Consider the following 15,828-nt stretch of genomic DNA (forward strand, 5'->3'; position numbering starts at 1 on the left):
CCTAGTTTCTTTAATCTCTCCTCATATGTGACCTGTTCCAAATCCCTAATCATTTTAGTTGCCCTTCTCTGAACCGTTTCTAATGCCAGTATATCTTTTTTTGAGATGAGACCACATTTGTACACAGTATTCAAGACGTGGGCATACCATGGATTTACATAAGGGCAAAAAGATATTCTCCGGCTTATTCTCTATCCCTTTTTTAATGATTTCTGCAGCATTGCCCACTCCAAACATTCAAAAACTATGAGTCTGCCCCCCCCCCCATCATGAGATTGCCTTAAAATCAGGAGATTTAAAAAAACCCACATTTGGGGTTCTTTTTATTTGCCTTCTCGGTTTTGAGCTCATGTTTTCAAGCTTCTTTATTGTAATTGAACGGGCGAGACTTGCTTGTTTTTAAATGAAAATTGAGCTTGTCGTGTAATCGCATCACTTTATACCTCATGCTCCCAGCAGGCTGGGAAAGGGAAGGTGAATCAACAGTGAAACGGAGCAGCCAGCCAGACCGACTTAAATCTTGGAAACAGGCTTCTGCCTTACTTTAAAATGCAAGCCGAGCAGAAACAACCTTAGGCAAGCGTGGCAGCTGGGCAGCACAGGCAGATTGCAACACGCAGGGCTTTTCCACGAGGACTTCGGTGAAACATCTGTAGCTTTTTGGGGGGAGGGGGGATTTGATGGGGTTCACACGACGTTCTGTCCACATAATGGGATTCTGGGTGAATGTTTTTGCTCTGATTCTTGTCAGGGCAAGATAAAGCGTGTATGGCAGAGAGGCTTTCTGAGCGGGAGCGGTGCTTAGTGCAGGGCTGGGGTGGGGTGGGGCTGGCGAGGCAGCAGGCGGAGCTTTGTAGCCACACTCCCTTCATGAGAACAGACTTTCCAAGGGAGTGGCCGTGGACTCGCAGAGGGTGGGGTGGGAGGGGTTTGCTAGTTTGCATGGAGGATCTTGTGCAGCAGCATCACTTGTGACTCTGAGATTGCAGCTGCTGTTTTGTGATATTGTTGTTGTTTTTGCACTACCTCAGTGGGAGCCTCTCCCCTCTCCGCTGGGGGGCGCTGCTGTTGCCAAAGTTTTCTTTGCAGGTACCGGGGAGCTTGGACTGTCTGACTGGGACCGGTGTATGCCAGGCTAGCATTCCCTGGAGCAGACCCGTCTAATGCTCTGGCCCCTGCTGCTGGAAGAGTTTAATTGTTGTTCTCCATGCCCTCTGTCAGCTGAGCGGATGGGGGGATATCTGAGGCTGTGAGGTGGGTGAGTACCTCCCTACTTTGCCTCCCAGCCCTAGGCATGCAGTAAGGGAAGGGAGGAGCAGTGCTTGTTAGTGACTTTGCACCATGAAGATGTTAGAAACTCGGAGGGGAATAGGATGTATTCTCTTGTTAGTGGGGTTGCTTAAAATCCAGATCTGATGGATAGCAGTCAATATAAAGTGCCCTCTTTTTAAAAAGGGTTGTGATCCCTATGGGTTGAGTAAGCTAGGCACTGTGCCTTGCTCTGCTAATCAGAACCTGACATGTTGCATAATTCTATCACCAGTCATTTATGTGTTACCAGTTTCCAAAAGACCGTGGCCCACAAGTTCAGGTATGTCTTAATTTTTGGGTGCACTGGGCACCAAACTTTTCTCATCCTTCTTTAGTCCCCCAGAGCACACAAAACCAGCAATGCTTTTTGAAAATGTGGTTGCATATCCCATTGCAGAAGTGCTTCCATCTTGCAAATCTGCTACCAGGGCATGTGATCTCATCTCTAGCCCACATGTGGGAGGTTAATATATTAGCAGAGTTACTTGAATGCTATGTTAAAACTCAACCTGTGTTTTTATTTTGTTTTGCATTGAAATATATATCTCTATTTCTCAAATCTAAGCTAGATGGAACCTTCTTAAACGCTCCAACTTCTCAGTCTACTTTGTTTTCTTAATTGTATTCCTGGTAATGTATTTGTGAGTATTAAAAGTATCCAGAGTGCACAGTGGAGAGACTGGCTGTGGAGGTGGATTCATACTTTATCTTGATATGGGGGAAATTCAAGCCTAATTCTGTATCTTGTGGCTCTGGATAAGATGTTTTTTCTAACTAACAGTATATCTTATGAATCATCCTCTGCATAACTGTATGGGGGATGCAATTCTAAGTATCTTATTGGAGACATCTATAGTAATAACGGTTGTATATGCAACATACAAATAAATTTTCCCCCATAAGGATTGTTTAGAATCAGGTCAAAGGGTTTTCTCTTTCTGGATTAATATAGGAAAGGTGGTGGGTGGATGGGGGAACAAGCTATCCAAGTGTCTCATTGGCTGGGTGACAGTATTTGAAATTAGTAATTAGCCATCCTTGGTGGGAGGAGGGGTGGTCTCAGTGCATCCTTCTCTTGGAAATTTGTTTGATAATACCTGACATGAGTCATTTTGGTGCATTCTGAAGAGCAGTTATGTCTTTTGCCTTTGGAACTATGCGAACCAGGAAGAACCGTAGTCTCTTGCAGATATGGTTTTAGCCATATCCATAGAGAGGGATAAAGTCCTTTCCCTCTTCCCCCTGCTTCTCTGTCCTCTTTCCCCTTCAGCTCGCACATTGCTATAAACATTAAATGTTTGAGGAGCCTTTAAAAATGGTTTAAAAGCATATTCTGCGCGTTTTGTTGTGGGTGTAGTAAAAAAATGTGCATGATGGTGGGAATAGAGGTGGGGTGTCAGAGCAGGAACCTGTCATGTTGGAAAAATCACCCTCTTGGATCCAGGCTGAGACACACGGGGTGGGTGGGTGGGTGGGTGAGGGAAGCTTGCGCTGTCACTGCCTGTGCTGTGCCTATTATGTCAAGAGAGAACTTTATTCTCTAGAGCTGTCAATCTATCACACTTCACAAGCACCGAGACTCCCTTCAGCTCTTAACCTCCCCCACGCAGTAATTCTGCAAGGCAGAACTGAAAAGCGTTCAGAGGGTTATTTGGATACAAAATAATGAACAGGCATCTACTGGATTTAAGATAAAACCTCACCTGTTCAAGTTACCTTTATACTGTTTAGGGCCCTGCACCTTCAATCCTACCCATGAGGGCAATGTGGGCAGTACACGGGGCAGGAATCCACCCATCCAAAGCTGATTGCAGGATTGCCAACTCCAAACAGCCCAGAATCCTGAGCTAGGCCCCCAAAAAATCATGTATTGGGGAAATAATGAATATGGAGGAGTTTTTCTTTGCTTTCTGGGTCTTTAGGGTGCACTTAGCTCATGTTTTCAAGCTTTTCTTGACAACTATTTAGGCTAGAATCTTATTTTTTGTTAAATGGAAGCTGAGATTTTCATGTAATCACTTGACTCCAGGAGCTGGGACTTTAACAAAAAAATGAACTATCGCGAGACTCATGATAAAATCATGAGAGTTGGCGATGCTGCAATTGCGGGATCAAGGCCTTTAACTTTAAATACTTTGGTAGCTATGTTAATTGAAGCCCTGAATGTACAAATCTTCTAAATGGTCTTAGCCTATGAAAGTCAATTGAAAAGCCTCCTAAGTGGGAGAAGAAAACAAACACTTCAGTGCTTTTGAGAGGAAGTTATGTTTTGAAGGGGACTCTGGTATTGAAGCCTTTTAGGTTAAATTGTTCATTGAGATGCTAAGAAGGGTCTCTCGTTCAAAGGCCCCCTGATCCTGCAATCTGAGATGTGCAGGTGGACTTCTACATCCAGCTGAAATTCCATTGGTGGGATGGATTTGACTGTAGGATCAAAGGACTGAATTTTGAATTGGCATCAAACTTCACTAAATTTGGGAGTACTTAGATCCAGGACTTTGGTGTCAGGCTCATCGCTAATATTTCCATGAACAAATCATTTTTCTTCGTGGATTATTACTTCATTCATTTGAAAAAAAACCCAGTAGAATTTAATGCTCACAAAAAATACTGGACTGACAAACTCTGGAGACCAGAGTCCTCTATGTATGCATGATGAGGTACCACGCTTCAAAGACAGCACATGGGCAAACTTCTCCATGCTCCCCTGCTTATGTACCCTCAGGCTGCACTGGAGGGGTCACCTTCATAGTAAAGTTCAGTCTCTCTCTCCAGTCAATCCAACCACTGCTTTCTCTGCTTAGATTGCCAATAATGGTACTAATTCCAATATGGAGACCTGTCTACTTACACACATGAAACACTAATTCATTTTGCAATGACCACTAACCAGTCAGCAGACAGTAATTTTGGCTTAGTGCTAGCCTGGGTGGATCTGAACCCATGACCTCAAGATGAAAGATGTATCACATTATCAGTCCTCTGAGTCATCCAGGCTTCTGGTGACTTTAATAAATCTTACTTCTCAACATCGCTCTTCATTAAATGTGGATCAGATCACATAGCATTTCTTTCAGTACCAAGTAATTCCAGTTTCCATTTAGTTGGCCCGTCTGATAGTAGCTGCAGTCTTGACAATGCTGAACTGATCTTGAACTTTTGGACATTTACTGGTGCTTTTTACTTAACTACAGCTTGTGGGTGACAGATGTGGTATGGATTCATCTGGCTACTCCGTTTTGAAGATGATCTTAAAACTAACTTGTAACATGAAAAATGAGGTTAAATGAATATCACTGCAGCAAAAATACACTAAAGGGCAGCCTCACCGCTCATGGAAAACTGCTGAACTACTGTATTCAGTTTGTGTAGCATATCATCTGTATTCTTTCCCCCACATTCTTTTTACTATGAGCATATACATTATTATTATTATTATTAATTTAGTATTACAGTGCCTTGTACAGGCCCAACCAAGTTCGGGGCTCCAGGTGACAGGCACTGTACACACACAGATAATGTCGCGTTTTACAGAGGGGAAAAATCCCATATTTAACAAATAGACATAATCTTAACCAGTTGCCGAAAGCCATTAAAATTCCAACCCATGTAGCAAGGGTTTCCTGTATCCCACAATTTCGTAGCCACAGAATCCACACCATGCCACAGAACTAGACTCCAGAACCTAGCTTTTCAGTCTAAACAATATTGTTTCGGACCCTGGTGGTTTTGAAGTTTACACAGATCACACTTTCAAGGTTAGCTGAGACCATGATGCCTTCATGCAGCTGCAGAAAACAATAGCTCTGTGTGACGTGAATTTCCTCGTTCATGTCAACGTGTTTTGACTCTGAACCCTAACGATGGCATAAATCTGAATGCTGCTGAGCATTTCAGCAGACGCATCCATCTAATTTGCTTATCCCTCTATCCCAGCTGCCCCCAGAACTCCATAGCAAGCTACTAAACTTCTCCCCTCATCCCCAACACCTTTTACTGGGCAGAGATGCACCATCAATACATGTGCAATATCATAAACTGAGACTGCAGGAGAGAGAAAATAAATTACATTTAATTTCAAAATAAATGTCTATTTTCTTATTTAAATGAAACTGCCAGAGAATTAGAACCAGGGACCTTACTACAGAATTGGGGTCCAACTTGTTCAGGAGTGCATGGGAAAAGCAATGATCTGTTTGCCCTCCAAAAGGGCTTATCTTATACCCGGCAGACAGATCCCTGACGCCTAAGGTGGTTGCTTATTGACGCCTATTAAAATCCTAGCTCGGAACTCAGTCTTTGATAGGAACTCTGTGATTACCAGGTGCTGTAGACCAAGGGTATATCTGCATTGCAGCCTGGGTAGATAGACTTGTGTTAGCTCAGCTGGAAGTTAGCGCGCTAAGAATAGCCGTGTTGACATTGCGGCACCGGTGGTGGCTTGCGCTAGCCACCCAAGGTTGGATCCACCCAATCTCCTGGATGCGATCTCAGGCAGCTTATTTCTGGTCTCTACCCAGAGCAGTTATTGCTTTGGATATCTTCCTGGTTTGCCAGCATCTTAGAGTTTCTTCCACTGGAGCTACCCACAATAATGAAATTAATTGCACGGGGGTAAATGCATGTAGATATACAGAAGGCTTAGTCTTCTAACTTTCAGCTGTAGAACTAGACTCAGAGAGCAAGAGTGCACCACAGCCTGGTCTATTCCTAGTTATGCTTCGGTCAGGATACCTGCTGTCACTGAGCCAGTGTTTTACAGTCACCACTCAGATGAGAAAACATGTAATAATTGTATCTGATTTGGAAGGGATGTTAGCTTAGGTTTATGCCCTTTCCCCTAACCTCTTGGAAAGAGCTTTGACCATAAAACAATCTGGCATTCTTCCAAGATGATTAGGAAGTCTGGAGTGAAAGTCAAAGACAAAAAATTTGCAAATCTCTGGAGCTGACTTGGATACCAGTTCTGGATTTTCATCTAGCCTGGATGTGAATATTATACTTTTTTTTTTTTTAAAGACTGTAAAGATATTTACAAGGTCGCTGAAGGGTTCACAGCCCCAAAGCTGTAGCTATCTTTACTCTTGGGCTCACGGGGCCGAATTCCCTCCTCAGACATATGTGCAACTCCCATTTGAAATGGGACGTGCATATGTGAGAGCAGAGTTTGGCCCATAGTAAGCAATTTAAGAGGACACTGAAGTCTCTAAGCCACAGAGTGGTCCTTGTTTGACAGCAGTCCCATCTGGAAGGTCCTGCCTTCTGGAAACCATGACAGCATCCCTATCAGCTCAGTCCCTTTCCTTTATTTCAGCATGACCTAAGCTCTGTCACCTTCTCCTTTTGACCTGTTTGATATCTAGGCCTCTGGCTGTAGAATGGCTGCTTCTTTCCGCTATGGAGTGACCATCACTGGAGCTATCCTGCTGGTGACAGGAACACTTTGTTTTGCCTGGTGGAGCGATGGAGAGGTGGGACCCACGTCTAATAACGATGCTATGGCTGTGCCTCACGGAGAAGCCAAAGTGGTGCCGAACTCCTCCTCCTCTAATGCACTGCTCAGGTCTGTCAGCTTCTTCTGCTGTGGCATCGGTGGCATCCTCCTCCTCTTTGGGCTTCTGTGGTCGGTGAAAGCAAACGCTCGGGGGATGTCTCGACACTATCAGTACCACTTCTCCAGAGACCTACACTACTTCACCGTGGAACCTCTTGATAAAAGGACGTGCAGGTCAGTGCAATCTCTGCTACCAATGACTCTCCAAAGGGAAACTATTTTTTTTTAAACACGAGTTCTTTTAAACTCTAGTTTTCATTGATTTTTAGGATATCCAGGACCAGACAATAAGTAACTTACATGATTAAACTACCGTATAATAAAGCCGAGTGTTTATATAGGATTTGATATGTTCAAAGCACTGATCAAACTTAACCTCCCTCACGAAAGAGATGGGAGGGTTAGTTAAGTACTATTTACTCCAGTGTGGCCAACTATCAGGATTTTTAATCACAAGTGCTTGCTGTTTCTCTGAAAGCCCCAGCTGCTGGAGTCAAGAGACTCTCACCCTTTCTTTCTTAGTAAGTTTCTAGCTTTCATGACTTCAGAGAAAAGCTTGAAAATGTGACCTGCGTGAACTCTAAAGGCTCAGAAACCAGAGAGCAAATAAAAGAATCCCAAACTCATGGTTTTTAAGCCAAACACATGATTTATGGGACCTGATTCACAATGTTTGGGGTTGGCAATACCTTAGTACATACCTCTTTCCTACTGTGGGCCACTAGGAGATTTTTTTTCACTTGACCAGAGCTCAAAGAGCCGGGAAGCGAAGAAGACAGCTCATAGACTCATAGACTTTAAGGTCAGAAGGGACCATTATGATCATCTGGTCTGACCCCCTGCATGCTGCAGGCCACAAAACCGTCCCTACCCTTTCCTGACTCTGCTGATGAAGTCCCCAAATCCTGTGTCTTAGTGACTTCAATTGGCAGAGAACCCTCCTGCTAGAGATCCCTGCCCCATGCTGCGGAGGAAGGCGAAAAACCTCCAGGGCCTCAGCCCTCTATCCCAATTCCACATTTTCCCTATGGCAACTCTAGTCCTTGATTATTTTAAAAGATAATATTCGGACTGCATTAAGACAAGGTAGAAATAAGCTCACTTTGTTGTGATGGATGCTGCTGCTCAGATATATTTGCCATTGACCACTTTGTGTCTGCAGTATATTTCCTCTCCACGGGCGTAGGACTGTATGCTCATTAGCATCAAAACTCCTGTAATTCCCTGTAGTCTCAATTGCTTTGTTCCCTTCAGGTTGCTTTGCAATTTGGCTCATGTTTGCTGCTGCTCCATAGCTGGTGTCATCAGGAAATGTGATTGTTTTTACCCTCGAAGGAACAACCATCAGACAGATTGTCTCTGTGACAGGTTTCAGTTTTTGTGTCCTGACCCAACAAGCTGAAGACGACAGTACATAGATTCTTCCGCACGAATCTGTGCAATTGAAGCCTTCTGGCCGTGCACAACTGCCTCTTGTTTCACTTGCCTGCGCTTCATTATTGTGACAGGCACAGCTCTGCAAACTGCTTGGCAGTGTTGTGTGGCTCAACAGTGGTGTTTGAGAAACTATGGGATGCCATAAATGTTAGGGCTGGGAAAAAACCATTTGTGACATTCAACCTGATCATCCTACATTGGGTGGGGGCTTTCGCTTTAGGAACAGCTCTCTCCGCTGGTGCGAATCAGCGACTGAGCCTCCCCCAAATCCCATGGGAGTCTGGTGCATTGTCCAATTGCTTAGTTGTGAGCCTTTTCCTTATGCCTAACCTCAACTCTTCCCTCCTAAACTTTAGGGCAGGGCTGGAAGTGTACCACTGACTGTAGCAGATGTTGATTTCCAGGCACATACCACCAGCAGGAGCATGTGGCCTTTCAATACAATAGGAATTGCTGGGCCTTGCTCGTGACGTAACCAAACCTAGCGTCCTTCAGGCCAGCTGGCTCTGCCCAGGTGCGCACTGATCTCAGCCACCATTCTTGCAGCACTGTATGCAGAAGGATATTTCAAGACGCTGTCTTAGTAATAGTGGTGGGCATCTCAGCACAGCATGTGGCAGTGGTTTTCATTGACTTCACTGTCCGTTCAACTAATCTCAGTCAGGGCCGGTGCTACCATTAAGGCAAACTAGGCGGTTGCCTAGGGCGCCAAGATTTGGGGGCACCAAAAAGCGGTGCCCCCAATTTTTTTTTTTTTTACAGCGTTCCTGGGCTGGGCTGCCGGCAGCGCGCTGACACGTGCGGCTCAGACTCCTTCTCCCAGCGCAGCAGCTGCTCCACTTCTCCCACTTCCTAGGCTTGCGGCGCCAATCAGCTGTTTGGCGCCGCAAGCCTGGGAGGGGAGGAGAATTAGAGTGGGGGTGGCGTGCTCAGGGAGGGGGTGGAGCAGAGGTGAGCTGGGGTGGGGAGCTGCTGCATGGCTCCCCGGGGGACGGGGAAGCTGCCGCGGGGGGGGGGCCCTCAGGGCAGGGGGGTGCCTCAGGGCGGGGGGGGGAGCTGCAGTGGGGTGGCGCTTCAGGGCAGGGGGGGGGAGCGGGGAGCTGCCACAAGGCTGGGGGGAGGGCGCAAGGTGGAAGTTTCGCCTAGGGCGTGAATCTTCCTTGCACCAGCCCTGATCTCAGTCATCTTAAATAGAAGCAATTAGTATTGGACACAGGGTAAAAAAAATACTGAAGAAAATCATCACAACTAACTGCTAAGTAGAACAGAAATGCAGTTAGACAAAAGGCCTGATCCAAAGACCATTAAGGTCAGTGGAAAGATTCCCACTGACTTAGATGGGCCGTGGGGCAGACTCCCCAGCACCCCAAAATGCACATTTAGCTAGGAACTCTTCATCCGGTTTGAATCTCTGGGACTTGTTCCCAGCGCTGAATCAAAACTGTTTTTCCTTCTGTACTCATGCTCTCTGTCTCTGAGCGGCTTCGGGGGATGTTTTTGAAAACAAAATATATCACCAAGGGGGGAAAAAGCCCTTAGAAATGTCTTCTATAAATCAGTCTATGGGAAAAAATAAGTCTAAAAGGAACATAAGCACTTACTGTAAAAATTCTCTCTTGGGACACAAATTACAGGCTCCTGCTCATTCAGAGGCTTTTTGGGAAGCTATTTAAAATCTGGGGCCAGAGCCTGAGCTGGTGCCAATCAGTGTAGTTCCTTTGGCTTCAGCGGAACTACGCTGATGCACACCAGCTGAGGTCTGGCCCACTAATTTTGGCCCTTCTCCTGTACTACCCCCATGACCTGGAGGTGATTAGCCCAGTACTGGGTTCACCACAAACACACAGTTCAGCAAAGAAAGCATTGCCATTGTGAATGAGCTCATTCCACCACAGCAGCTGTATTGGCTTTCGCACTTGGAAACCTTTGGACAGAGCAGGGCAGAGAAAGGTCATTCTGTTTCATGGAGGATTGCGATATTTTTAAATTTGGTTTCGTTCTGATTTGGAATGAAACCACCAAATTCATCCGCAAAGGGAATGGATCCCTGACTCCGGGCCAGTCTGCTTGGTGTCTACCCTGGAGCTGCAGGCCCTGAGGTCCCCTGCTCTAAGGCCAACTGGCAGGCAGGCTGTCCTGGAGCCAAAGACCCGGGGAGCTCTGGGCTCCCCATTTCTGAAGCAGTCTGGCAGGTGGGTTGCTGAGGAGCTGGCGAGCAGGCAGGAGCCAGGCAGGTTTCAGTCAAACCCCTGCCTGGGTTCCATCAGAAGCGAATGTCTCTGTGAAATGTTTTGTTTCCCACAAATCAGCAAATTCCAGTGTGTTCTTGGAATTTTCCCACCCGGCTTCCGTTGAACGTCCCACAGCCGGCCTGAGGCAACTTGTTGATTTTCAATCTTGTTTGTTTAAAAAGGCCAGTTTCTCACCATAAGCCAATTGGGCAAATTCTGGCTTGCAACTAAATTAGCCCTGCTAAGAGCCTGAGAGCCCTGTTGACTGGTGTGTGGGTGTGAAGAGCTCCAAGCACAGCAAGAAGAAATGTATTGGTCCTACAAACCCCAGGAACAATGCTGAATGTTACTGTTATTTATATTACCATAGCGCCGAGGAGCCCTCGTCATGGATCAGGATCACCTTGCGCTTGGGGCTGTACAAACAGAATTCTTGAGCATCATCTACTACCACCTTATCTACTAACTATTTACCTATATGCAGACCTTCCCCTTTATAGAGCATTCCTGTAACAGATGGCAACTCTAACGGTGTTCGCACTAGGGCAGGACTGAGAACCGTTGGCAGGGCAGTGTAGGACAGTTTGCACAGCAGCTGTCTGGGCGCTGCCTGGTCTGTGGATAATTCAGGTAAACACCTCACATGTAAACTTCATTGTGTTCCATTCTAATGATGAAAGTCTCCTGCAGTGACACACGGCCACCTTGCTGTGGCATTCAGTCCCAAGCTTTTGGCTCCCTTAGGTACAATAGTTTACAGATGAAGGCAGGATCATGGCTCGATGTTTTCATGGGATCCTGCAGGGTTTCTCTGGAGCGTGTGTGTGTGTGTGTCGCCATGTCCTAACACTGCAATACAAACATCAAGTCTCAAGCCAGGCCCTTTTACAGGTTTAACTGAGAGGTTTGTGGTCATGGCCTTACACACATTTCCCACCCCCTTTGAAAAATAATCTTCCCTTCAAGGAAAGGGGAAGTGAGAAGATCAAAGGTTGTGCAAATGTTTTACCTGTACACAGCCTATGTTTACTCAGCAAAACAAAGTTGAAAGGCTCAAACATTGTGTTTTTCCTAGGTTCTCCCCACTGCTGATTAGTTAATGATTAACAGTGGACACTATTAATAATAAATAATAATAATAATATAATATGTATTTGGCTTGTAGCAGCACCCAGAGACCCCAGACAGGATCTGCCCATGGACTGTTTTTGGTACCCTCATCCTCCCTTTCCTCCATTTTTCCTCCTTTCATTTGCCACGCTCCCTTCTTGCCTCTAGTTTCAAACTATACCTGTCCAGGCAGGAATGCAACCTAGCAGCACGTTTGTACTGTCCTTGGCATGTTAGCACAATAAGATCTTGGATCGTCATGGGGTCTTTGGTTCTAAATTACATGAACATTTTTTTAAAGACATAAATAAAGTCAGCTCGCCCCTACTGCGACAGAATCTAGGCATCGCTGGCTGGCTGAATTCCTCTAGACATCCCAGCAGAAGTAAATGCTGAAGAGCAATTTGAAGGAGAGGGTGGGAAGGAAGCTTGAAGCTATAGCATCTCTCCAGGTCTCCTGGAAACCAGCCGCATGATCATGTCGGATTAGGAGAGGCCCGCACTTTGGGATGCCCAAATGCACAGCCTGTTGACACTGTAAAGTAGTAACAGTTTCTCACTTTTCAACACACCGTTGTAAGCACCACCACATGGCACAGAGTGTCAATGGACCAAAATTGCCTTCAGTGCTTCAGTCACTTAACTCATGGGGTTTCTCAAACGTCTTTCATTAAAGTGCACCACACTTTCATGCAGAAAATTTCTCTTGAAACACCTCCCTTGACTTCCGTGTGATAACGACAACAATTGCTTACATTAGAAAGTAATGTGTAGCCACCCTTTAACGCAAGGCTTAGCATCTGGAATGAAGGAGAAGCCACCAGCACCAGGGACGCAGTAGAAGCTGTTAGATGCTGAGAACTTTTGCAACTTTTGTGTCCAGCAAGTGCTCCGTACACCACCAGCAAGGGCCCTGCAGACTCACTTTGGGACACAGTCTAAGGACCTCTGGTTTAAGAATTGTGACTATTCTTATGCAATTGGTAGTGGTAGGTCCCCCCGCCCTCCCTTAAAGAAAGAGTAACCTGGTCAAATTCAAACCTCTCTATTAGGTTGCCAGGAGTTTTGGGGCAGCTGCTAGCTAATGCGATAGCTACTTTTACCTAGTCCATGTACTTCATTATAAATCCTATTTTACAACCTGATGCATTTGATTTGGTTTAGCTTGATGCAGTTTTGCTTTGCTTTTTGTTTCAGTGCCTGGGATGCCAATGCTATCCCCACCTATGAAGAAGCCCTGAACTGCAGGCCTGCTCAAAGTACCCTAGATTATATACCGCCTCATGGCGGGAAGGAGGAGACTTCACCCCCTCTATACGGAGACTTAGATGAGGATGATACGTGGCCAGGTTGCCGCAGACGCAGCTCCTCAGACAGTGTGCTGCTCAGGACCACGCCATCCAGAAGGGAAACAGAGTCACAGGGTGAGCCCAGTGCTACACCACCGCCCAGCTACGAAGACATCAGTGTACGTGGTGTATGATCTATGAACCACATACAATGCGTTGGACTCTATAGATTGCTGCCTAGTCTGTTTGCTTTGGAGCCTACCTTTCCTCCTCTAAATGATCATGAAGTGAGAGGGGAAACATAGATCAGCTATTCAGATCAAAATGGCTGTTCTGTCTTTTCTAGGAGTAAATCCAGAATAATTAGAAATAAATCCAGATAATCTCAATGCTGCCATTTTCTGAGTCGTGTGGATAATCAGTATGTTTTAAAGCGTTCATATTTTTAATACAATCACTGACGATTGCAAATATTTGACAGGTAGCAGGACGGAGAAGAAAATATTTTGGAGTACCTAGGATGCCCGCTGAAATGCATGGGGGACTCTTTACTAGAGCGATCCAGCCAAGACTAGCATCTTAGGGTAACATTTTCATAAAAGCCTGGTGACTTAGGTGCCTAAGTGCCATCTTAAGAAATGATTTAGTCACTAAGGAGGCTACACTGCATTGCCGCTCAGTGACACCAGCTAAGATTTTCAATAGTGATTTTTGGGTGCCCAGCATGAGACGCCTTAAAGGGGTTTGATTTTCAGACAGTGCTGAGCACCTCGCCTCTGAAAAACAGGCTCTTAAGGAGCCTCAGGTTAGCACCACAAACTTGAGACATCCCAAGTCACCAGTTTCTTTTGAAAATCTTGGCCTTGGCTCCTGGGTGCTGAATGTACTTTTGACGTTTCCCTAAGTCACTAGGGACCGAGGTTGTTCTGGTAGATAAGAACGCCGGGGCTTAAGTTTTACCCAACCATTGGTCACGAGCTGAAGTGTTCAGCAGCTCTGACAATCCAGCCAGTATAGTGTGTGTGTGTGTGTGTGTGTGTGTGTGTGTGTGTATATATACACACCATACATATGGCAAAGATGTGCTTACTTCAATAGATTGTTCCCCCAGGAGGAAAAAGAAATCAGCTTCCCTGTTCTGCGAGCAACCCAAGACAAAACTCCCCCAAATAATGTTTTGTGGGGAATCCTTGATACTAATTAGCTAATGAGTCGAGGGCAGTGCTTTATAATCTGAGTGGTTTGTATTCAGCCTGCTGTCCCTCTAAATCAGTCACTTTGCTGCTGTCTCATGGAAAACCCAAGTGTCTTGGTGTTTCAGTCCCTCCAGAAACAGCTGTGGGTCACACTGCTGGCGATTGCAGGAGAGTGGGGGAGGGGTAGTGTTGTCACTGTTAGGGGTGGCAGTGATGACTAGCCAGTGTACTTTATGACTGTCATTCGCCATACACACGGACACAAATATAGGAAGTGCAGAGTTCTCGCTGTCGTGGGAAATCACACATAAGGCAGCGGGAGATAGCAATCCGGTAAAATCACCATGGTGACACATATCAAAGCATTAATGGGAGGGAAGCAATCAAGCAGCTTCAGGGAATCAAAATTTATGGCCATTTTAGAGTGAGACTAAGCTAAATCCTCAGACAGTATAAATTCGCAGAGTGCCATGGCCACAGAGGCACTACACTGATTACACCAGCTAAGAATCTGTCCCCCAGCCTTTGTAGTGTTGCCTCTTTAGCTGAAAGTCTGCTACTGAGTCCACAGCAGTGAGCGCTCCCCAGAGCTTACAGTAAATGCTTCACATTCGGATTTGAATTGTGTAAAAGAATTTGTGGTTGCAAAATAAAAATCTCCTCAAAATTATTGTGAAATTTTGGGCATTCCCTGTGTGTGGGAATTGACAGCCTCCTGGTTGGGAGCTCTGTGATTCTGTGTGCGTATGCATATATAGACTCTCTAGAGACATGAGGAGATGAGGAAGAGTAGCTTGTAGTCATTGCTTTTGTGTGAGTGGTGGGGTTGTGGGGTCTCTGTTTCCTAGTAGATTTATTTCTCCTTCATGGGTGGGCTTGTCTCCTCCTATTTCTTGGGCTGGGAGGGGTCGGGTTTTTGTTTTGTTTTTTAAGGAATTTTTGCTTGGTTCTTTTGTTATTTGTTGTTGCAAACTGAAGTTAATGGACAATCTTCCACCCATAAAAATATTAAAGCAAAAATAAAGCATATACTGCGCTTACAGTTAATTTTCCAAAACTGTGACCAATCATTGCTTATAAAGGACATTCATTCATATCTCAGCTGTTTCCTGTTTGTTCTCCCCTCCCTACAAATGACCCCAAATACTTATGCTACTTCACTTACTGCCTTTTGGTCTTAAGCATGTAGTAGGGTTTTTTTTTTTTGTATTTGTGTTTGATTTTCAGCTAGTGCACTATCACAGTACACCCAGAGCCACTTAAATGTTATACAGTTTCAATAAACAAATGCGCCTCTAAGCCAGCAGTGAAGGCCAGATAAATTACAGGCTGTTGTCATTTGATCCTTGGCATCTAAGCAACAAACTCTGTAAAAGAGGGATTGTAATAGTTTCTTCTGACAGAAGGTCCATAACCTTAGATGTGTCCTCGTCAGAGGACGTTTATGTTGTGAAGGGCTCTGCAGACCCCATAGTAGATATGGAAGAACAATTCAAGGACCTGCTCTGCGTCTGTGGTTCTTCAACAGCCTTAAAACGGCTCTGCTTCTAATAAATAATCTCTCGTGATCTGGGGATGGTGGACTATATCCAAGGCCAGATCTTTCCCCATGCTCAGCACAGACAGAACTGATGTAATTTCACTCCTTGCAAGCCATCTTCTAAGATTGTAACACTTACAAATGTGTGAAGGAAGGCCTG

At 45.3% G+C, this 15,828-nt stretch overlaps 1 protein-coding gene across 5 annotated transcripts; it reads left to right on the forward strand.

The window, feature by feature from the left end:
• Nucleotides 1-462: 462 nt before the first annotated feature.
• TMEM61 (transmembrane protein 61) lies at nt 463-15,224 on the forward strand. Of its 5 annotated transcripts, none has more exons than XM_065553870.1 (5): nt 463-576; nt 1,090-1,254; nt 1,544-1,591; nt 6,675-7,039; nt 12,841-15,224. In XM_065553870.1, exons 3-5 carry the CDS (start codon nt 1,550-1,552, stop codon nt 13,124-13,126), a joined length of 693 nt encoding a protein of 230 aa, XP_065409942.1. In that variant the 5' UTR covers nt 463-576; nt 1,090-1,254; nt 1,544-1,549; the 3' UTR covers nt 13,127-15,224. The 5 variants fall into 5 exon arrangements, with proteins under 5 accessions (XP_065409942.1, XP_065409941.1, XP_042707378.1 ...); XM_065553869.1 differs by having other exon boundaries at nt 485-576; nt 1,090-1,258; XM_042851444.2 differs by having other exon boundaries at nt 501-641; nt 1,090-1,258.
• The last annotated feature ends 604 nt before the right edge of the window (nt 15,225-15,828 follow it).

Source organism: Chrysemys picta, chromosome 8, assembly GCF_011386835.1.
Source record: "Chrysemys picta bellii isolate R12L10 chromosome 8, ASM1138683v2, whole genome shotgun sequence".
Taxonomy (NCBI): Eukaryota; Metazoa; Chordata; order Testudines; family Emydidae; genus Chrysemys; species Chrysemys picta.

What these genes read in the sequence shown, in the direction of transcription:
- TMEM61 (XM_065553870.1), top strand. Translation starts at nt 1,550, where the DNA reads ATGTGTTACCAGTTTCCAAAAGACCGTGGCCCACAAGTTCAG. An exon ending in ACCGTGGCCCACAAGTTCAG is followed by an intron (nt 1,592 to 6,674) that starts GTATGTCTTAAT and finishes TTTGATATCTAG; the next exon opens with GCCTCTGGCTGTAGAATGGC. An exon ending in CTTGATAAAAGGACGTGCAG is followed by an intron (nt 7,040 to 12,840) that starts GTCAGTGCAATC and finishes TTTTTGTTTCAG; the next exon opens with TGCCTGGGATGCCAATGCTA.